The sequence below is a fragment of the Gekko japonicus genome, unplaced genomic scaffold (assembly GCF_001447785.1).
Source record: "Gekko japonicus isolate JY-2015 unplaced genomic scaffold, Gekko_japonicus_V1.1 scaffold4025, whole genome shotgun sequence".
Lineage (NCBI taxonomy): Eukaryota > Metazoa > Chordata > Lepidosauria > Squamata > Gekkonidae > Gekko > Gekko japonicus.
Genome location: NW_015162082.1, coordinates 88,782 through 112,199, shown reverse-complemented (window position 1 = coordinate 112,199; position 23,418 = coordinate 88,782). Strand labels below are relative to the sequence as shown.

The 23,418-nt window shown below is 46.7% G+C and overlaps 1 protein-coding gene across 1 annotated transcript in view; it reads left to right on the top strand.

Moving 5' to 3' along the window:
• Positions 1 to 1,320: 1,320 nt before the first annotated feature.
• The window catches only part of IGSF9B (immunoglobulin superfamily member 9B), a gene marked incomplete at its 5' end in the record, with an annotated part of 37,704 nt that continues 15,606 nt past the window's right edge, over positions 1,321 to 23,418 (top strand). The window contains 4 exons of the mRNA XM_015405645.1: positions 1,321 to 1,405; positions 4,825 to 4,986; positions 7,236 to 7,281; positions 10,299 to 11,930. Coding sequence (XP_015261131.1) covers positions 1,321 to 1,405; positions 4,825 to 4,986; positions 7,236 to 7,281; positions 10,299 to 11,930 — 1,925 coding nt within the window. The remainder of the gene's footprint in view (positions 1,406 to 4,824; positions 4,987 to 7,235; positions 7,282 to 10,298; positions 11,931 to 23,418) is intronic.

The window sequence follows — 23,418 nt, the reverse complement described above, 5'->3', positions numbered from 1 at the left end:
TAGTACATCCTGTTGTGTGGTGTTCCTTCACAATGATTCTCAGCTGCCCCACTCACTATAATTCCACACAATCGGGAACTCAGAAACATACTCCAGAATTTTCTTGTGCTGTGCAGTACTTTTGCAAAAGGCATGCAGGGCTTCTGTGCCAGGTAAGCCTGACAAAAATTAGAGTCGCCGTTGGCCGTTCATTTGACACTGGTGGCCAGTATCTTGTGAGTGTTGCACATGGTGCACTGGATATGCTTATGCTGTATTTTCACAGTTCAGCTTGCAAGATAATGCTTTGTGTAACAAAGTGAGGGTTTGAGTTTATACACATCACACTATAAAGTTAAAAGAACAAGAAAAATGCAGTGGAGGGTTGTGAGCCTAGGAGGAAGAAGAGGTTTAGAACTTAAAGGCTTGCCTTCTGATAGTTTGTGGTAGTGAGCTGCACAGATGATTGACAGGAAGCCTAATTTCTACGGCCTGAGCAGTTATGGTTAGTTAGATAATTCAGTTGAAGAAAAGACAGTGAAGGAAGCACCACTAAGAAAATGGTACCTGAGAAAGCTTGGTTAAGAGAGCAGCCAAGGAAAGTGTATGAGGTCAATGCAAATGGAAGAGAAATAGAGATGTTTCTGAACATGAGTTATTCAGGGACAATTGTTAAAGTTATAGAGAGTTATGCATTTTTCTTTTTCCTTGCTCAGCATACTTAAGTTGAAAATTGTTATTTAAATCTTTAAACTCGATCAGTCTCTAAATCTACCACTCAGTCATATCAGCTAATAGACTATGTGAGTATTTCCCAAGATATACTTGAGGTTACATTTGGGGTATTGAAAAAGAAACCTTGAGTGGTGGCAGTATCCCTGTACAGACTGTACATCACACATTGCATTCAGGAAGAAATCCTGCAACTGCATGCAACACGATTGCATGCCATCCATTACAGTACCTTATCGACTCTTAGGCAAAAGAAATACCGGTTTGTTGGAGAGCTATCCCAGTTGGAAAATTCAGTCAAGTGCATTCCTTGATGTAGGATGGAAAGCTGTTTCACACTTGCAAAATGAATGCAGTAGTGGCTTGCATGAGTGAATGGGCCATTATAGGACTATCTTGAGTCCTGTAAGAGAGAAAACACAGCATACAAACATTAAATTAATAAAACTAAAAACCACAGATAGGTTTTTCATTACACCAGACAAAATGTTTTTTCAGTGGAGCCTCTTCATTTGTGTGCAAGAGTAAACCCATCACCATGATAGTGGGTAGGTGGTTAACAACTTTGGCAGCTGCGATTGACAGCACACATTGTGCTTCATGCCATAGGACACATGGTACGAGTTCCGCGTTCTGGCTGTCATGCAGGACCTCATCAGTGAACCCAGCAACATTGCCGGCGTATCCAGCACGGGTAAGGGAAGTCTTCCTGCTTCTTGTCAAGTTCGTTCACCAACCCAGTGTAGTCTAGACAGCCTGTGTAGACAGCTGATAACTTAGGCTGTGACAAGAGGCTGACTTAAGGCTACCCACAGGAGAAAAATTTGGACCCGGTTTCCTTGGTGTCATCTCATTCACTTAGCTGTTGTGCTGCACTTGCAACTCTCTGTGAAAAAGTGCAGCGTGAGAAAGAAGCTGCTTCCTGATCTACTTTTATATGTCTAGTGAAGGTGTTCTACTTTACTTAAGGTCTCTGTTCTACATTTCTGTCTGTAGTGGGGTGTTCCCTCTGCTATCATATTTGGAACATTGGTTTGTACGTTGGTTCTTTTATAGTGTGCTGTTTTTATAGTGACTTAATTTGGGGGCTTCGGTGCAGTGTAGCAGCTAAGAGGCTGAAATATGATCTGGAGGGCTCCTGGTTCAAATGTTGATTCTGCCACGAACTTGCCAGCTAGCCCTAGGGAAGCATCTCAACCTTAGTCCTCCATCCCCCCCCCCCCCCCCAGCAGTAATAATACTGGATTGTTATACAGTGCTGCTGTCAGGAATATAACAAGGCAAGAGGGGACCTGTGCAGTGGAAGGGAAGTCTTATCCCCCCTCACTGGCCTCTGCTTCTTCCCTCCTTGCTGTATCCCTGTTTAAACTATCCCCCCACCCCGCATCCAATTTCCTGGCTCCCCTTTCAATCCACCCTCCCCATTCCTTCTCTCACTCATCCAATTACCGGAACCCCCCCCCCTTAAAGTTTTCGTGTGTGTGTGGGGGGACAAATAATTATTTTTTCCTTAGATTTTAATCTTTATCTGGAAACCTGGAAGTTACCCGAGGTTTGCAGAAACATATCCTAGCCCTCAGTGCTCCCATGGTGGATTTATTTGATTCACATGGGAAATGGCCATTGCTATTAAGTATGTGTTAATATATGTAAAAGACTCTGAACACTGAACTTGTTATATAAATGGTAAGTATTACTTCTAAGACTTGACTGTACTTCAGGTTATTGGTATGAATTTATTTTCATACATTATAAAACAAATTAACTATATGAGAGTCCAAAAATATTACTATCTCATCTCTCTGCAAGTCTCTTGAGTATTGTGGACTGTATCGCTTTCGACTTTTGGAGAAGGAGGATTCTCATGTATTTGGATGCTCCCCCATATAAAAAGCTCTCTGCATTCTAAACTAGCACACTAGGAAGGGGGCAACATTTTTACCCTGATATGTTCTGCATAGGGTCTTTTTACAAGGGGAAGCATTCAAAAAATATGACTCTGTCCCCTTGCGGTCTGAAGAGGAGCAGTCAAGAATTCTAGCAAGTCAATCTGGTCCTAGCTGGTGCTGTCCTCTAGTTGTTTTTCTCAGTAAAGCCGGTAGGCTGTATGTGTTTGAGTATTGCACTGAAAATTAAGTATATATCCATTATACTTGCATTCCACTCTTCCTTTCAAATGCTCATAGCCATGTTGTATAGTGGTTACAGTGTTGGATTGTTTGGGGAGCCCTAGATTCAAATCTCAGCCATGAAGCTCACTGGCTGACCTTGGGTCGGTCTCTCCCTATCAGCCTCACCTACCTTACTGGGTTGTTCTGGGAATGACATGGGCAAGGTGAAACTGGGGAAAGGCATGTGTGCAAGGTATGGGGTGGCGAGGCCATGGAGGATTTTGAAGTTAAGGAATTCTGTGCTGGATCTGGGAATGGATAGGAAACCAAGGGAGGGATTTAAGGGGTGGTTTGAATTGGCTGCAGTTACAAGAGGGGAATGGTTTGGGCAGCAGATCATGAAATAAGGTTGAGAGCAACTTTAATCGCCTGCCTTAATTTTCAGTGTATACATACTCGGGAATGTGTTGTTGCCCCTCTTCTGTCACTGGTCTGTCCAGGTGATCATTATACTTACATCTGAAAGTGGAAACATCCTTGTGTAGTGATTTTAGCAGCTCTTTTTCACGCATGCTTGAAAGTTGTGGAAATGCCTGAAGTTACTGGGTCTTTGACTTCCAGAAAGCTTTTGATGAAGTTTCTCATCAAAGGCTCCTAAGTAAGCTCAAAAATCATGGGAAAAAAGGACAAGTCTTTTTGTGGATCAAAAACTGGCTAATTAATAGGAAACAGAGAGTGAGTATAAATGGGAAATTTTCTCAGTGGAGAGTGGTAAGCAGTGGGGGTACCGCAGGGATCAGTACTCAGTCCGATGCTTTTTAACTTGTTCATTAATGATTTGGAGTTAGGAGTAAGCAGTGAAGTGGCTAAATTTGTGGATGATACAAAGTTGTTCAGGATGGTGAAAATCAGGGAGGATTGTGAGGCACTCCAAAGGGATCTGTCAAGGATGGGCGAGTGGGCGTCAACATGGCAAATGGGGTTCAATGTGGCCAAGTGCAAGGTGATGCACATTGGAGCCAAAAATCCTAAATATAAATACACGTTGATGGGGTCTGAACTGGCAGAGACTGATCAAGAGAGAGATCTTGGAGTTGTAGTAGATAACTCACTGAAAATGTCGAGGCAGTGTGTGACTGCAGTAAAGAAGGCCAATGCTATGCTGGGGATTATTAGGAAGGGTATTGAAAACAGATCAGCCAATATCATAATGCCCCTATATAAATCAATGGTGAGACCTCATTTGGAATACTGTGTGCAGTTCTGGTCACCACACCTTAAAAAGGATATTATAGCTTTGGAAAAAGTGCAGAAAAGGGCAACTCGAATGACAAAAGTGTTGGAACACTTTCTCTATGAAGAAAGGTTAAAGCACTTGGGGCTCTTTAGCTTGGGGAAAAGACGACTGAGGGGTGACATGACTGAGGTTTATAAGATTATGCATGGGATAGAGCAGGTAGAGAAAGAGGTACTTTTCTCCCTTTCTCACAATACAAGAACTCGTGGGCACTCTATGAAATTGCTGAGCGGTCGGATTAGAATGAATAAACGGAAGTACTTCTTCACCCAAAGAGTGATTAACACATGGAATTCACTGCCACAGGAAGTGGTGGGTGCTACGGGGGGGGCGGGCGACGGATTGTATTTTGGGTGGTTGGGGGGGGGGGGCAACAGTGGGAGGGCTTCTAGTGTCCTGGCCTCACTGCTGGAACTCCTGATGGCCCCTGGTATTTTTGGCCAATGTGTGACAGAGTGTTGGATTGGATGGGCCATTGGCCTGATCCCACATTAGCTTCTCTTATGTTCTTATGTTATGAAACTCTTGAAGAGCTGCGTGTCCTCTGCCATCTTAACTTCAGCTGATTCCATACAGCTGCCTCCTTGGATGAGGCTGGTGGAATTGCAGTGGGAAAGACTTTTGTCTGTCTGTTTTTGTAGCCTTCATTGAAACTGTTGTGCTTAGAAAGCCATCTTGAAAGGTTTTGTTTTCTGTCTGTCCCAGACATATTTCCCCAGCCAGACTTGACAGATGAAGGTTTGGCCCGGCCTGTGTTGGCAGGAATTGTTGCCACCATTTGCTTCCTTGCAGCTGCCATCCTGTTCAGCACACTAGCTGCCTGCTTCGTCAACAAGCAACGCAAACGCAAACTCAAACGCAAGAAAGGTGAGCTCATCCAGTTGCTACGTGCTAACACATTTTCTACCTGTCAATGGCTACCATCTCTAGTTGAAGACAGACAGATCTGTCAGAGTTTGGGGGAGATGGGTTATGTGCTCACTGGCTGCATTCTGAGGCAGGGAATATTTACAATACATTTACAGTGCACTCCTAGGCATGTCTACTCAGAAGTAAATCTCAACAGTGTGGTGTAGTGGTTAAGAGCAGCAGACTGTAGTCTGGAGAAACAGGTTTGATTCCCCACTTCTCCACCTGAAGCCTGCTGGGTGACCATGGGCCAGTCATGGTTCTCTCAGAACTCTCTCAGCCCCACCTACCTCACAGGGTGTCTGTTGTGAAGGGAAGGAGATTGTAAACCACTTTGAGGCTCCTTGAGGCAAAGAAAAGTGGGGTGTAAAAACCAACTCTTCTTCTTCTGTATTCAGTTGGGCTTATTTCCAGTTAAGTGTGCATAGGATTTAGGGTTGCCAAATGAAATTCGTCCGGGAGCGGGGGGCTCCTGGACAGCGTCCTCTTTGTGCGCGCGGGCATAGTGCGCGCGCGCCCCCCGCGTGCATCACCCGGAAGTGACATCACACGCTGGGGGCGGGGCGACACCATTTGAGGGGAAAACAAAGAGTCTTCCTCTCAAATGGCGTCGCCCTGCCCCCAGCGTGTGACGTCACTTCCGGGTGACGCACGCGCGGGGGTGGGGTTTCCCCCGGGCCCCGATTCCGCAGGAGCGGGAATCGGGGCTCGAAACCGGGGGGAATTCCGCCCCCCGGAGGGATTTGGGACCCCTAATAGGATTTCAGCCTTAGAATGCCTGTCCTCACCTTTGGCCCCCAAACTGCATTTTACATTTAGGTCCATAATTATATCTCCTGGGGTGTGTGTGTGTGCGCACAGCTGGAGGTGGCAAATTTGGATCAGGGCTGCAGTGCTAGAAAAGGTGGGTGGTTAGCTCTTCTCCCCAGGGCCAGTCAAAAACAGTCTGTGACCTATAGTGAGCACCAGTTGGGGAAGTAGAGAAGTTCCCTGTCCTTGCCTGTTTAGTCTTCTCTAGTGGTCCAATTGCATTTCAGATTCTGGATGAGGGCAGTTTTGACTGAGAAAACATTGCAGGAGGAAGAGTTTGCCGAACACTTCAGGTTAATCAGAACAGAACCCCTCCTGCAGATGCTTTTTAGGTACAAAATATGTTGAGTAGACCCAATCAAGGGCCTCCTAACATAATGGGAAACAGCTCACACTGCTGGTTTCTCAGTCCAAGGTGATAAAGGCATCAATATATTTTCTGTTATTCTTTGCTATCCAGAAATCTAAGCCTTTCTTTTGACACCCCTCCTTGCCTGTTCCCAGGACAGAGTTGACAAATATTTGGGTCTAAGTTCGCCTACTAGGGGTGTGCAGAAAAACAACAACACACATGGTATTTTTCAGGTTTGAGTATATTGAACCTGAAAAAGACCGGTGTTTCCCAATATCCCAATAACTAAACTACCTTGGATGGATATGGATGCAAAGAGGCATGCAACCTCCATTGTGTGTCTGTGTGCATGAGAGGAGAGAGGGTGAGTGGCGTGAGAGAGGAGGAATGGAAGGAAGAGAGGCAATTTTCCTGAGACAGGGAGAGCAAACAGGACAAAAAAAAATCTACAGTCTGCCTGTTTATCTCACTAACTTGTTTGCAAAACACCCCCCCCCCCCAGGCTTGAGACAGTGTCTTAGTCTTCTCTTCCAACAGTTTTCAGTGTCAGTAAGCAAGACAGGGTGAGCTCCTGTCTCTAGTTCAAGCTCCTGCCAACCTAGCAGTTCGAAAGCAAGAAATTGCAAGTAGATAAATAGGTACCACTTCGGTGGGAAGGTAACAGCGTTCCGTGCGCCTTGGTGTTTAGTCATGCCGGCCACATGACCACGGAAACGTCTTCGGACAGCGCTGGCTCTTCGGCTTTGAAACGGAGATGAGCACCGCAACCCTAGAGTCGGATTCGACTGGCTTTCGAGCAAGGGAACCTTTACCTTTACCTTTAAGAGGAGAAGAAACTTTGTGAGTCTGCCTCTTCCCCTGACACAACTTCTTTTTAAAGGATCATTGGACCACTTGCTCACATTGAATTGGGGGAGAGGGTGTGCTGCTGTAGAAAGACTGTCTAAAGAAAGCATCCAAGTTCAAAATCCTGTAAAACTAAGGCTGGAATAAGCCCTACTGTCACAGTCTCTTCCAACACCTACTTTCTTAAATTCCTTTTCAGACCCTCCTCTCTCAATAACCCACTGCAGGAAGAGTCTGGAATCGCCGTAAGTATCTCAGTGTTATAGGTACCACCCAACCAGTGATACATTGGGCAGCATTCATCAAAGGGTCAGTGTCTTCATGAAACAGAATTGGCCGGCGTTTGCATAGAGTTTCAGAGCCAAGTTAAATATTCAGCAGAACCATTAACTGAGCTTTTTGCAAGCTGATCAGAAACATTCCTTTTCCTTTTTATTTATTATTAATAACTAGGATGACCAAAGAATATTCAAACTGTAATAACAGTTATGATATACAAAACCATTTCAGTAATTTGGCATGAGTGCATGTTCCCCCTTTTACAAACATCAATAAAAGTTTGTCAGTTTTGGTCTGTTTTTCTTCAGTTTATTTACACAAAATATGGCATAATAGACACACTGCAGTTGAGATCAGGCTGAATGGAAAGAGAAGAGGGGATTTAACCCTTCAAATTCTTCCCAGGCTCTTCTTTGGATTTTAAAGGAAAACATGCTTATTTAAGAGGGCACAGCTTAATGTTTTTCTTTAAAGCCCCTAGAAACAAAAGCAGTGGGATATGAAGTATTAAATCCCTCTTTCTTTGCTACCCAGCCTTGTTCTGATTCTCAGCTGTATGCTCACTTTAGTTACCTTCCAGGGACTGGAGATCCATGACCTTTTTGCAACAGTTTTGGTCCTCTATCTTCTATAGAAACCTGAGAAGAAATTGCATTAGAACAGTCTTAGATGTATATAGCACCTTTAGATAAACCTAGCCCTTTTCGAAAGGCCTGCAGCACCGTTTAACTGATGGAAATGCTTAATGGTACAGTGATTGGAAGTGCAATCCTAAACAGTTTTATACCCTTCTAAGCCCACTGATTTCAGTTAACCTAGAAGGATGTAACTTGCTTAGGATTGCATTGTGGTTTATTCAACTGAAACTTGCCACATACACAAGTTAGATTCTTTCCAGAATAGCCAGGCTTTGTTCAGGCCTGGCCAGTCTAGTGTAGTGATTAGAGTTTTGGGCTAGGATCAGGGAGACCCCAGTTCAAATCCCCACTCTGCTACAGAGGCTTGCTGAGTGGTCTTGGGCCAGCTGTACACTCTCAGCCTAACTTACCTCTTGGGGCTGTTGCGAGAATAAAATTGGTCTACATATGAAATAAATAAATGCATATTTCCTCCTAACCACTGGGGATTATATATTTTTTTAATTCCTGTTCTGTTTTATGCCTTGATGGCCCTGAGGCCTAAGTAAGCACAGCATGGTGACTGACTAATTTAGACCCCAGCTGTAAACCCTGGTCTGAGCTAGGAATAAGCACATTCCCCTCTCTCTGTCCCAGTCGGGATTCGTTCTGTCTTTCTCCCCGGGGCTTTGCTCAGTCTTGCATCAAATTGTGTGGTACTCTGAGGAACAGAACACAAGGATTAAAGACAGAACACTCCTCCTTGGTGCCCCAGTGTTTGTGAAGGTCATTTATAGATCTCCAGAGATGTGCACTTCCGCAACTCTGAGAACTGGAGATCCCAGGAAAAGAGTGTGTCCACATGTCGCAACTTAAAAAACAAAACAGAAACAACAGATTCCTTCATAATGAGTTGCATGTGTGACAAACAGTGAAGGAAGAAGCGTATCTTTTTCAGCACACAAAGGACTAGTTTTTGAGAAGTTACCAGGGCTATTTTTGGGCAGGAATGCACAGGAATGGAGTTCCGGCTGGCTCCCAAGTAGGCCACGCCCAGCAGGAACTCATTAGCATAATAGGCCACACCCAACAGCAGAAACTCATTAGGATTGGCTACATTAGGGGTGTGTGGCCTAACATGCAAAGGAGTTCCTGCTACAAAAAAAGGCCCTGGGTTTTGACAACAAACAAGGTAAACAGAATAAGAAGCAAAAGGTGGGTGTGGCTGGATAACCACACTTCTGGTAACATGGGGGTGTGGCCTAATGTTTTAATGCGCTGTGCTGTCAGGGGTGTGGCCCAATATGCTAATGAGTTCCTGCTGTTGGGTGTGGCCTATTATGCTAAGGAGTTCCTGCTGGGCTTTTTCTACAAAAAGGGCCCTGGAAGTTACTATTTTTTTATGTTGCACAAAATGACTGTGCTATTCTCAGCAACCCTGGATTTCAGAGTAATGGAAAAGAGCATCTCTGGGAACTTAAAAAAACAATATTTTCCCTGATGCTGTTTTGGTGAACATCAGGGCGGGGTGCAAATGTCTCTCGGACTGTTCATCAGACCTCCCATAGATCTGGCATATCCATTTATAAATCTCAGGAAGTTTTGAGAATGATTTTGGTGTGAGAAGCTGGAGAGCCACTGCCATCTGAGAAGGTAATACTGTGCTGGATGAACCAATGACCTGACTCATTATAGTGTAGCTTCTCACTTACATCAGTCAGGGCTGGGGGGCAAGAACTGATTGTAAAATCCATCCAGAGGTCATTTCAGGGGGGATCGCGGGGGATCGCAGTTTCCCCGGGTGAGGTGCAGGGGGTGGGGCACATGACGAAGCCCCACCCCCTGCTTCAGGCCGCCCCGCTTCCGGCCCTCATTTAGCCAGGAGGAGGCAGGAGAAGAGGGAGGGTAAGTTGCTTCCTCCCTGCCTCTCCCCACCCCTGCCTGCCTGGGGCCAGGGAGGGCCTTCGCGGGGCTTCCTTGCACTCCCGCCGGCCTTGCAGGTCCACCGCCGGGCCCCTCATGGGGCTCGGCAGTGGAGCTGCAAGGCCAGCAGCGGCGGCTGGGACCGTTGGGGGCGGGGTGTGTGGCCTTATGACACACTTCCGGTGATGTCAGGGGGTGTGGCATATGCTAATGAGTTATGCTAATGAGTCCCCCTAGCTCTTTTTCTACGAAACGACCCCTGAATCCATCCTAATAGGATTTGGATATTTCTCTTCTGAGCCTCACTCATTCTTTTTACACACCATTAAAGAGGTCCATTTTTTAAAAAATCCCAATCCAGTTTCTGTTCCTGATCCCAGATCTCAAACCTTGCTTCCCACTCCATGGCACACTGACCCTTTTTTGTAATTTCTGCCGTCCAGGTTGTCCTCTGGCAAGGTGAGCCCCGAGAGCATCCGCACTCTTCGGCCCCCCTCAGAGTCTTCTGACGATCAAGGCCCTCCGGCCAAGCGTATGCTGAGCCCCAGCAAGGAGAAGGAGCTGTCTCTTTACAAGAAGACCAAGCGAGCCATCAGCAGTAAGAAATACAGCGTTTCCAAGGCTGAGGCGGAAGCCGAGGCAACCACCCCTATTGAGCTCATCAGCCGTGGGCCCGATGGCCGTTTTGTCATGGACCCTTCAGAAATGGAGCCTTCGCTCAAGACCCGCCGGATAGAGGGCTTCCCCTTTGTGGAGGAGACAGACATGTACCCAGAGTTCCGCCAGTCAGATGAAGAAAACGATGACCCAGTGATGCCCTCCTCTGTGACAGCCCTCAAGTCCCAATTGACACCTCTCTCCTCCAGCCAGGAGTCTTACCTTCAGCCACCAGCATACAGTCCCAGATTCCACCGGGGCATAGAGGGGACAGGTGCCCTGGAGAGCCGCCTCCAAGCCACTGGTCAGGCTAGGCCTCCCGCTCCCAGGCCATTCCATCATGGCCCGTATTATGGTTACCTCAGCAGCAGCAGTCCAGGGGAGATGGACCCTCCACCTTTCTACATGCCAGAGGTCAGCCCTCTCAGTTCTGTCATGTCCTCTCCACCTCTGCACCCCGAAGGGCCCTTTGGACATCCTACTATCCCGGAGGAGAATGGAGAGAATGCTTCCAACAGCACACTGCCCCTGACTCAGACTCCAACAGGGGGACGGTCTCCCGAGCCATGGGGCAGGTCTGAGTTCCCTTTCAGTGGTCTAGAGTCTTCGCCCATCATGTTTCCTCACCAGCTCCATCAGTGTGAAATGATTGAGAGCGTGCAGCCAAAGGCCAGTCTTCCTAGGGGACCACCACCTTCCTCTCTCCAGGTCCCGGCATCCTATCCTGGCATTCTGGCCCTGGAGGCACCAAAGAGTTGGACTGGCAAGTCACCAAGCAGGAGCCAACCCTCTGTGCCCACCGCCACCAAATGGCAGGACAAACCTATGCAACCAATGGCGAGCCAAGGGCAGCTAAGACATACCAGTCAAGGCATGGGCATACCTGTGTTGCCTTACCACGGGCCATCCGAGTCAGTCAGCCACAGTGGCACAAGCACATTCGGCCTGGATACCAGGTGGTATGACCCCCAACCTAGACCTCGGCCCAGCCCTCGGCAAGTCAGGAGGGCTGAGCCCAGTTTACATCAGGTGGTGCTACAACCTTCAAGGCTTTCCCCCTTGACCCAGAGCCCCCTCAGCTCCCGCAACAGCTCCCCGGAGCTGACAGCACGTGCCAGACCGCGGCCAGGCCTCATCCAGCAGGCGGAAATGTCTGAAATCACTCTGCAGCCTCCGGCAGCGGTCAGCTTCTCCCGCAAGTCCACTCCATCAACGGGATCTCCTGCCCCGAGCAGCCGAGGAGGGAGCCCCAGCTTCCGTCCTGCCATGGCTTTCACCTCGTTGGCCACTGGTTACCCTCCCACTCAATGCCCCTCCCTGCCTGTAGAGCCAATGGATGTCTTCGGACCAATTCCCTCACCGAGGAGGGCCGGGGAGGAGGTTCTTAGGCCAGAGCCAACGGCGACAACCAGTTCCGGGTAAGTGCGTGGGAATCTCCTGCTCCCTTTAACCTAGCCCTCCTTTCCCTTCCCACTTCACCTGCCCCCTGCCCTCCCCATGAGCTCTTCCCCTGCCATCATCAACTGTTTCATAGTTTTCTTAGGCACGCTGCAGCATCCTTTTTGGAGATGAGCTCCAGCTGGCATTGAGAAGGTTCCTTCCCATTTAATGTGCACTACTGGGCTAGGTCCCATTGGCCCCTTCCCCCATATCTTTACTGCTCACCTTGGTAGGTTAGATTAACTGAATGCCTTTTTGGGGGGGGGGGCTTGTTTGTGATTGTGTTTCATTCTTAAGTTCAAGAGTCCACTTCTGCCCTCACAAGAAATAAAAATTTAGGCTTACTGTGGTTTGGGAGTTGTGTGCTGGGATGAATGAAGAGGGTCTGACTATGTAAAGTTACACGTTCTGGTCTCTTCCCCCACCCCCACCCCCGTTGGGCAAGTGACCCGAGAAATTACCAGTATTTTCCTCTTCTAGTTCCTGGCTGCTTGCTTTCCTGGGACAGTAAGGCCTTTGGTCTGCTCTTTGCCTTCTTCACATCCCTTCCCCCCGAGCGGGTTTGTCATCCATCATGAATGAAACATGGCCACACAAGCTGCCTTTTACCACAACCATCTCCAAAAGGGGTGCTGCAGCCCCCAAGACTTGGGCCAGGAGAGAGAACGAGACATTAGCCACATGAACTGCTTGTCAGGAGAGGAAAAAAAAAATCCACCCCAAACACACAGAGAAGTCAAATCAGGAGGCTGTCAGCATGCTCGGATCCTGTCCATGCAAGAGATTGCAGCTGCTCTTATCTCCAGCAGCTTGTTTTCCAGGTACCAGGGTTGCACCAGGCAAAGCGTTTCTTTCTTACTGTCTCTTCCTTCTCTCCCCGCTCCCTGCTTCTGTCTTTCTCAGCACCAGTAGGCCATGCTCTCCTTCCATCATTTTGTCTTTGTTGAAACAAATTTTTGTTTTCCATGTAGTGCTTGTAACCCCCCCCCCCCCCGAAAAACAACAACGATCCCTGGCCTTGTGGAACCCAACATTTAATAGCTTGAGGCAGGCAGGTGAAGATAAACTACACTGGAGGGGAAGGGAACTTCTAGAAGGTGAGAAAGGAGAGTGGTATGTTAGCATGCGTGACTGGTCTAGTGCGTGAGTAAGTGCTGGTGGCTTGGGTCACGGTAGGAGAAAGTGTGGCATGGGGGGGCACAATGTGGGAGACTAGCTCCTCCCCCTGTGATGTCCCCCTTGGATTCCTTCGGCACTGTCTGGTACCTGGAAGATCTTAAGCCATTCAGAAGCCCATTCAGCATGATAATTGGGTGCAGATTTCAGGAGACAGGGCATGAGGGGTTTTAGGGGCTTTAGAAGATTATAAGACCAACAATACCCAAATAACCTCTAAAGTTGCTTAGTTTAAAATCCGTGAAATATGTCATATGTAGAGAGAGAGAGAGAGATCACCAACCTAATGGATTCTTGAAATGCTCACCAAGTTCATATGTAGGGATATTTTAGGACACTCTACAGGGCACGTCTGTGCTACAAACCTGTAGCAGGTTCTGTGCTAGTGACTGTCATGACTGCCCCCCCCCCATGAGGTGCTGACCAGTGTTCCCTCTAAGCTGAGTTAGTGTGAGTTAGCTCACAGTTTTTTAGCTCACGCATTTTTGTCTTAGCTCAGGAAGGAGGGCTCCGGAGCAAACTAACTGATGCAGGTCCCTGCCACACGGCAGGGAATAAGACGCTTGTACTGCGGCTAATGTGAGCCGCAGCAAAGTTGGGACGGTGCGGCGGGATCTCACAGATCCCCCGAGCCGCGTCGCAACGCTCCCCGGCACGATCAGATGCCGGGGAGAAAGCGGCGGTGGGAAGGGGAGCCTGGCGAACTGCGCATGCTCACACATGCGCAGTTCAACCAGGAGCCGGGGATGCGCCGGCGCAAGGACGCGCCGGCGATCCCACGGCCAGCGTTGCTGCGGCCCTTCAGAAAGAACCACCTCGGGAGGTGGTTCTTTTTCGCCACGGAGCAACGCTGGAAGGGACGGAACCGGGACGGATCCAGCACGCTCCCCAGATGTTGAGGTGGGATCGTGCCGGTTTGCTCCGCCCCCGTTCCGTCCCGCTCCCGGCCCAAATGGGCTCGTATGAACAGGGCCGCAGTAGACCAAATGGCTGGCTCACAGCTTTAATGCCAGTCGCTCACAAAGTAGAATGTTTGCTCACAAAACTCCACAGCTTAGAGGGAGCATTGGTACTGACTGACTATTGTTTGTTAGAAACTCCTAGCCCATCCTCCCCAGCAAAATAGTGCTCCCTTGGGGAAAAGCCCAAAATAATAATGAATCAAATAATCTCTATAAATGGTTGCTCTTTCATGGTACTATGAAATCTGCTCCCCCCCCCCCCCCCCCCCTCTGCCCCAGTTAGACCACCTGATCCAACTTAATGGTAAAGTCGGCTTCAGTTCCCTGCTCAGAACTACGACTCTCCAGATACCCTAGGAAGGGGAAATCACTATTCAAGCAGCCAAGTCTGTAGTATAGTTCTGTCCTTTGTGTGAGGCGACCCTGTTGTTTGCACTGCGAACTATGCCTTCCATTCGCTTCCTTTGTCCTTTCTTTGTTTCTCCCTTGCATTTCTTTTTTCTCCAGCATTGTTTGTTTGTTTTTGGGTTTGGGTTTTCTTGCCCCCTTCCCTCACTCTTCCTTTTTTGGAGTTTTTTTCCCCTTTCTCTTCTTTTTCTTTCTTTTTTTTTCCTTTTGACGTGCTGATGTCTTGTGGAGCTTGGCTCCTTGCGGGTGTTTATAACTGCTTTGTTTTTGATTAATCTCAGCTATCTGGGCAGTGTTGTCAAGACAAGCTACTCCTCAGCTCAATAGGTAAGGGTGATCGATGTCTGAAAGGATGGTGCTGGGACTGTGGGGCGCGGTTGGGGCTCGGGGCTCGGGAGGGAATATCACAGGGGCTTTTTCAACAACACACACACACATATATATATTTTTTCCTTTAAAGGGGAATAAGTTATTGCAAAATCCAAGACAAACCTTTGCACAGTCAGCCGTTGTGGCTTTTGGGTTTCCCTCTTCTGCAGTAACTCAGATCTCTTGCTTGGGAAGTTCGCTTGTACAGAAGCGTATGGCGCTTTTCGTAACTTAGGCTTGGGAGGCTAGTCCAGTCTTGTCAGCAAAGCGGGGTCGGCCCTGGTTAGCACTTGGAAGGGAAGACTGTACTTGGTTGGTACTTGAAAGGGAAGACCTGGATTGCTATGCAGAGGCAGGCAGTGATCCACCACCTGTTTGTCTCCTGCCTTGAAAGCTCTACGGGGTGGCAGTAAGTTGGCTGCAACTCGACAGCACTTTCCACAGCACAGGAATAGTCAATGTGGGGAATGGTATAGCAAGTCAGGGCGGATTTGTGGCTTTCAGTACAAACTTTGCAGGAAGGTGCTTTACAGGTTCCTTTCTTCTTTTGCATAGAGCAGGAATAGACAATTAGTGCCTCAAGGGCTTCCTATCTAGCTTTTGCTGACTCTTTGATCTCAAGACAGTTCCTCTTTACTTTGCACTCTGTCTTGCTTTTTCCCATGTGAACTGAGATGCAAGCAAAGGTCTCTTGTGCACACGTGTGGCATGCCGTGAACTCCAGCAAGTGCTTTGACAGAGTTCTCCCCTGAGCAGCGCACCAGCATCTCATTCCTGTATGAGTAAGAAGGTGCAGCCAGATAGGCAGGGGTTGTTTCGTAGAAAAAGAGCTAGGGGAACTCATTAGCATAACTCATTAGCAGAGGGGCCCGGCTGTGGACCTGCAAGGCCGGCGGGAGTGCAAGGAAGCCCCGCAAAGGCCCTCCCTGGTCCCAGGCAGGCAGGGGTGGGGAGAGGCAGGGAGGAAGCAACTTACCCTCCCTCTTCTCCTGCCTCCTCCTGGCTGAATGAGGGCCGGAAGCGGGGCGGCCGGAAGCAGGGGGCAGGGCTTCGTCATGTGCCCTACCCCCCATATCTCACCCGGGGGAACTGCGATCCCCCGCGATCCCCCCCAAAATGACCTCTGCAGATAGGGAGGGATTAAAGAAGCCTATGTTAGTGTCTCAGCTCATGTCCAAGTAACTCCTGGGGGAGTATTTTGGGTGTTAAAACCATTCCTGGAATGTGCCACTTCAGGCTGCAGGTGGCACTGAATTCTTCTGAAATGCTACAGTTTTACGGACCCGTCTACTTGTTTGAACTGGGTTTTAGGACAATCTGCCATAGATTCTAATGAAGATTCCTCTTGGCTATCAGAACTTGATAACTCATAAAAACACACTGGGGTGTTGAGGTGGGGTCATGAGGTTAGGGGATTAGAGAGCAATGAAAAAACTGGTCTTCTCCAGCTAGGTGGAGAATGGCAGAAACGGGACGGTAGCCTCAGTGTTAGAGTTTTTAAAGAAATTCAGCAGAGTTAAAAACAGCTTAGCAATGCCAGAGTTCAATAATCAGACCCAGAGTCCATGTGTGTTTAAAAATATAAAAGTTTACTACAATTCTACCATAGGGAAGGGTAACTTGGGAGAAAATAACAGAGAGCTAATTCAGCTACATCCTCTCTAGACTAGAAGAACTGGAAGAAGATGGCCCTCCAACGTGCTTCTCCTCCAAGGCGAACAAAGACGGGAAGAGGGCTCATAAAATGCAAAGTTACTAACACTTCGCTCCCAATCAAACTCTTAGAACAGGGATGCTTTCACGGGCTAACAGACTTGAGCTAACACTGGCTAACACAAAGACAGGTGATTTCCTGTAACAACAGAACAGACATTTAACCCCATGCATACACATTGAGTGTTTTCAACATGCAAATACCCAACACTCAGGCAGTGGATTTGAGTGGGTGGCAGCCAGTTTGGTGTAGTGGTTAGGTGTGCAGACTCTAATATGGGAGAACCGGGTTTGATTCCCCACTCCTCCACTTACAGCTGCTGGATGACCTTCGGCAAGCCATAGTTCTGACAACAGCTGTCCTTGAAAGGGCAGTTCTCGAGAGAGCTCTCTCAGCCCCACCTACCTCACAGGGTGTCTGTTGTGGGGAGGGGAAGGGGAAGGAGTTTGTAAGCCGCTCTGAGACACCAGGTGAAGGGCGGGGTATAAATCCAATCTCTTCCTCCTCCTCCTATAGCCCCTGCTTCTTCCTTGCCCTATCATGGCAACTCCCGACTACAGAAGAAGCTAATGCTCCTTCCCTCCTTGATCCCCAAGACATCATGGCAAACAATGCATGACCTGTAGGGCTTCCTGAACTTCCATGGTAATTCTGGAAGCTCTGCTGGGCATGTGTGGCTGGCTGCCAGCCTTTAAAGATTGTCCAGGGAAGGAGGGGGGGGCATTGGTTATTCTGGCTTCGAGGTGTGGACAGTGAGAGACACTGACAGAGGGTGGCACCAGTGGTGGCAACCTTATATGGCACTCCTTGTAGAGCCACCACTGGTCAGGAAGAGGTATTGAGTAATATGTGATAGCGTGGCAGTATATTTTGCCAGCTGTGTTTCTTTTTTGAGGCATTTCCTTTCCAGCCATTTTAGTTTTACGTGTTCAGTCCTTTTGGCAGAGGTAGTTGAGAGAAATCTTTTTCTTCCTTGGTGATTTTGCAGATCTTGAATTTAGAGGAGGGGGGAGTCTTTCAGGTTTAGGAAGACTTCCAGTTTCAACACTGATTGAATCATTCCCAAGACCAGCATCTTCCTGAATGTAAAAGCAAAGATCTGCAGTAGGAAAAACAGTCAAAACCTTTTGGGCTGATTTGCATATGTGTATTCTTCACATCCTGCATCAAGTGATTGAAAACTAGAGTGATTGCACGTGCCATGTGTGAACCAGCCCAAATCAGACTATATAAAGCAACAGCAAATCATTGCTTAAGATGAGGATCATTGTGTACCCACTTGATGTTATCAGGCATGGTGCTAACATTATTTTATTAATTGTTGTAATCAGGCTGTTGTGGGCTGGGGATCCTAGGCTGCATTTCATCAAGCCATCTTATTGTAGAGAAATTCTGTGGCTTAAGGAGCATCACTCCTTCCTGCTCCAAACCTGTGCTGACATATTTGGAGGGGCAGGAGCCACTAAAATGTATTTGATTTTGAAACTTAAGAAGACAAGGAGATCCCTGCTGCATCAGGCCAAAAGTCTATCCAGTCCAACATCCCATTTCACACAGTGGTCAACCAGATGCCCCTGAAATGCCTACAAGGAGGGCACAGAGGCCAAAGTCTCCCCATCTTGTTATCTCCATAGTAACTAGTTTTTAAGAGGTTCACTGCCTCTGAGCTTGGAGATTCCATTTAATGGCTAATAGCCGTTGATAGACCAGACTTACAAGAATTTGCCTAGTTTGGGATTTTTAAGAAAGACACCTAAATTAGCAGCGTACATGTTGTGTCAGTGATTTTCATAAGTTAAGTGTCATGTAGAAATACTTCCTTTTGTCATGGCCTGAATCAACTGTCCAGCAAGTTCAGTGAGAGTCCTTGAATTCTAGTATTATTAAAAGTTGTATCATCTCCCTGTCCCCAGTTGTATTTCTTTCTCCATAAAAATGCCCCATATTCTTTACCCTTTCCTCAAAGGGAAGGTGCTCCAATCCTTAATTAACTGGCTGCCCTTTTCTGAACCATTGACATTTTAAACAGGGGTACAGATCCACATGACGTGTGGCCCATCAAGCTAATCTCAGTCCACCGGCATTGTATAGCAGCTGTCAGGTGCTTCACAACCTCTTCTGTTTCTGTAGTCCCAGTCTGGTAACAAAAATGGATTTTTATCAAGCCCTTGGTGGGTTCATAAATGGGTGGCATTTGACTTGAAGGGCCACCAGCTGTGCAAGCCCTGATTTATCACATGCAACTTTGATTTGCCAGAAGGGTCTCCTTAAACAAGAGGGAATGGGTTGTTCTGCCAAACATGAGATAATAAACAGTTCATCCTGGTTTTTAAACAAGGGATCCCATAAAGAACAGAGGGAGTGATTGCTTTATGAGTTGGACTTGTAAAGTTGTCAGTGAGTAAAGAGTTGTGATAGCTTTATGGCCAGGCCAGTAAGAGTCTCCCACCACCTTCTTATTTTATGGAGTCATAAATGTGGAGACAGATGTAGTTTATGAGGCTTGTGCAATAGATCAATGTGACCAGCACAGCACTGGGAGTCTGAATGGATTCCCTCTCTCTCTCTCTCTCTCTCCCCCACAAGTCAAACAAATATAGTTGTTTTGGATAGGCATTTGAGGGCACTGCTACGTAGCTGTTGCTCACACTTAATCCAATGTAAAAAGATTGTATTCACCTAGAACTGTGAGAAGGAATTCTACAGAAGCTCTAGTCAAGTCTGTATGGCTCATAGCAAACCTACAAATAGTAGTAGTAGTAATAATAATAATAATAATAATAATAATAATAATAATTATTATTATTATTATTATTATTATTATTAAGTACATTTGTACCCCCAATGGGGACTCAGAGTGGCTTACACCATTCTTGTCTTCTCCATTTTATCCTCACAACAACCCAATGAGGTATGTCAGGTTGAGAGAGCATGACTGGCTGAAGGTCCCCAGCGAGCTTCCGTGGCATGAGTGGGAATTCAAACCCAGGTCTTCCAGTACTAGTCTAACACACCCACTGAGGTTAATGTGACTTCCTAGCCACACATGGTGGCCTGCTAAGAATTTGGTAACCCTCTCCAAGTTTTGGCACTGAGATGTCAAAACCACAAGTGGTTGGCAGACAGCAGGCAGGTCGCTAGACCAGGCTGACGGGTTGAGTTGGTTCTAACTTGGATAGGCCTGATTTAAGCATTTAGCGATATCACTTTTCCTCTGTCAGAATGGCCCCTTCTATAGCCACCTTGAAAGTGCTGACTGCAACCCCTCTCTATAAATTATGTGAATGAGTCAACATAATTTCTCCTATTTTGCATAAGCTATATGGAGCATTGACCCCCCACACACACACACCCCATCACCGAATATCTTATTCAGCTGCTGAGATGCCGAGAGATATTTCCACTCATTTACAAGCGTACTTTCACAGACATAAGTGCTAGAAATTTGCCTGGTTCTTTTAAAAGAAAGCTGGGATTTTCAAGAATAAATTCAGTGTCGAGTACTACATTGTGTGAACATAAGATGAAGTTGCCTTGTCTGAGGTCAGACCATTGCCTGTCTAGCTCAGCATCATCTGTTCTGACTGGCAATGGCTCTCCAGGGTCTTATGCAAAGAAAGATCTTGCTACCTGAGGTGTTTTAACTGGCATTGAACCTGAGACCTTCCATGTGCTCCTTCAGTGAGCCATGGCCCCATGTGTTTTTCTGGTGCTCCTATCGAATCACAGTGTATACCTGTGATATCCCTGCATGTATTCCATTGGTTCTGTATATCTGTCTAAACTAGGGCGTTCCTGGCATTGATCACATAACTGCAGTGGGAAACCCAAAAGTCACAAGGCATGTTGGCGAACATCTTGCAGTGTTTTACTGCTGTACTCTGTCTTACGTGCTCTTCCCTTAAATGGGACAGCACCTTCTGTTCAAAGCTTTAGAGAGGTGTGGGGGCGGGGGGCCAAGGACTCCTATGTGCCCAGCACACAGTTGTCACTCTGGTGTATTTCTTTGGAGTATGAGGACTTGTCTGTCTTTTTGGAAGAAAACAGTTTTCCCCTTTAAAGGCTGTCCATGTGCTGGTCCTCTGCATGCATTTCACTCTCGCTCTGGCTTGGAGAAGTTGTAAGTCCTCTTGTCTGAGTGCTTTTCTCTTTTTAATTTTTTATAAATATATTATTATTATTTTTTGCTTTGTCTTTATTTTCTCACTTCTGGTTCCATTGTTATTCTTTCTCCTCCTATTTTCCTTCCTCTTACTCCCACATTCTTTCCCGTCTCCTCCTGACCCAACATGTTTCCCTCTCCCCCCTTCTCCATCCCTTTCTGGTCCGCATGGTGAAAATCTGTTGTGTAGACAAGTTGTGCTGTCCCCGCAAACCTCTAGAAAGGATGCCTTTCTCTGGTGTGTGCCCTGCTCTTTATCAGCTTCTCTCTTATGTCATTGCACTGCTGGTGGTGGTGCGGTGGCAGTAGCTGTGTGCTCGAGGAATGGGAAGGGATTGGGCTCCTTGTTGTTTCTGGCAATTTTCACTGTCTCACCTCACCAAGTTGCTATATAACAACACTACGCCAGTATAGAAGCTGTCAGCACTACGCGAAGGAAGGGGGTCTCTTTGCTTTAAAAAGACTGCAGATCTGAGAGGCTGGAATCCAGTGTGTTGGGAGAACCGTGCCCATTACATCCTTCTTTCCAGAATTTTCTTCTGTATCACACCTTTGGGCAAAGACTCTGCAGTCTTCCCTTGCCTTTCTTCCTCTGTTGTTCCAACCTGCAGCCCCAAAAGAAGACACAAAGAAGTAATAACTCATGGTAAGCTGCCATGGCAAGCTTGCAGAGCTCTACAACTCAGTGTTGAAGTCCTACTTTGCTGTTGGCATTCAAAGGCATTGTTCCACTGTTCTAGAAAGAAAGCATACATCTCTTCTAGGTGTTTCTTCCTCTCTTCTTGGAGCTGGATGCTCTAGGAAGAGCCTTGAGAGTTGAGAGTTGCCGTACTAGTCTTCTCTTACTGCAGCCTTGCTATCACCTACTTGGGACACTTGCAAGCTTGATGGCTCAGGAACAACTTACTGTTGAAGTGCTGAGCAGAATCTGGAATCAGAGTTCATTTTGGACCTTGACGTGTGATTCATGGAACATTTGCAGAGGTCGGCATTGGGTATAAGGTTTTCCCAGTCCCCAAAAAACAATTTAATAGAGGATAACATAACCTAACAGCAGTGAGAGTTCAAAGTTTAAGTGTAGTATGTCCTCACATCTTCTGTCTCTCAAGAAGCTAGTAATGGACAGAAATAGGTTGGCATCTTCCTTTTATACTTGTTGGGTGATAGTGAGATATTGAAAAATGGTATTTAGCAGAGATAAAATAGTCCAGCAGAGCCAGAGTAAAATAATTCAGACTGAGAGTCCATGTGTGATTAAAATATAAAGTTTTCACTAAATTCTAGCATGGGAAGGGTAACTGGGATGAACATAACAACAGAGCAAAATCTACTACATCCTTACTCTACAAAGACAAAACTAGAAGAGAGAGATTATGGCTGCTCTTCTTCTTCTTCAGAACACCAAACAAAGACGGGAAGAGAAGCCATAAAATGGTAATACACCTTGACACTTTAGTCCCAATCAAATTCCTAGATCAGGGAGAAAATTCCCCGGGGCTTCCTACATCCAAAGAACATTGGTTACATGAGAAACATGTGACTTCCTGTGAGTAACATAAACAAACATTTAACCCCAGATATACTGAGTGTTTTCAACTCGTAATACCCAACACCCCTTCTCAAGTTATAACACGAAAGTCATACAGATTCAAACATTCAAGAAGAGTTTCGAAACGTTGCTTGTCAAGCGGCTTGGTCAGGATGTCGGCAATCATCTGATCAGTAGGACAGTATTGGAGTTAAATCAGTCCTTGGTCTTGCATCTCTTTCACGTAGTGACATTTGAGTGCGATGGTCTTGTTTTTAGATTTGGTGCTTTCACCTTTGCAGATGGCGATACAAGCTTGATTGTCCTCAAAAAGTATTTTTGGCTTTGGTTCATCTATGCCGAAGTCTTTCAGTAGATGAATAATCCAGTAGAGCTCATAGCTGGCACTTTGTGCTGATACACATTCAGCTTCTCCAGTAGACATGGCTACAATAGTTTGCTTTTGACTAGTCCATTCAATCAAACTGTTTCCATAGTAGAACAAGTATCCACTTGTAGATTTTCCATCAGGTGAGTTTTTGTCCCAGTTGGCATCCATGTATCCAGTCAGTCTTGGTTCATCACAGGCTGAAATTTTAAGTTTGTAGTCCAAAGTTCCTTTTAGGTATCTTGCCAGTCTCTTAATAGCTTTCCAGTCATGCTCATTGGGTGAACTGGTCTTTCTGCACAAAAGTCCAACAGCTGAAGTTATATCTGGATGACAGATTGTGCTCAGATATAATAATTTTTCAATTGTGAATCTGTAGTCATGATTGTCTTTAAGTGGCTTTCCATTAGTAAGTTTGGGATAGTCCTTATCAAGTGGAGTGCTTACTGGATTGGAATCGTTCATTCCTACAGATTCAATAAAGCCCATGATCTTTTGCTTTTGGCTCAAAAGAAAACTTCCATCCTCAGTTCTTTCCATTTGCATTCCAAGGTAGTACTTTATAGTTCCTAATTGTTTCACTTCAACTTCTTTGTCTTGTAAAGATCCAAATTCTTCTTCCATTGCTCCTATCCACTTGCTTCTCTCAGGCGCAGGTAGTCTGTAGACTTCCTTCCAGTTATTAGGTTTCTTCACTGGTTGTACACTTGCACAAATGCCATACATCAGTGGTGGTACACCCTTGTTACTCCTTGCTGA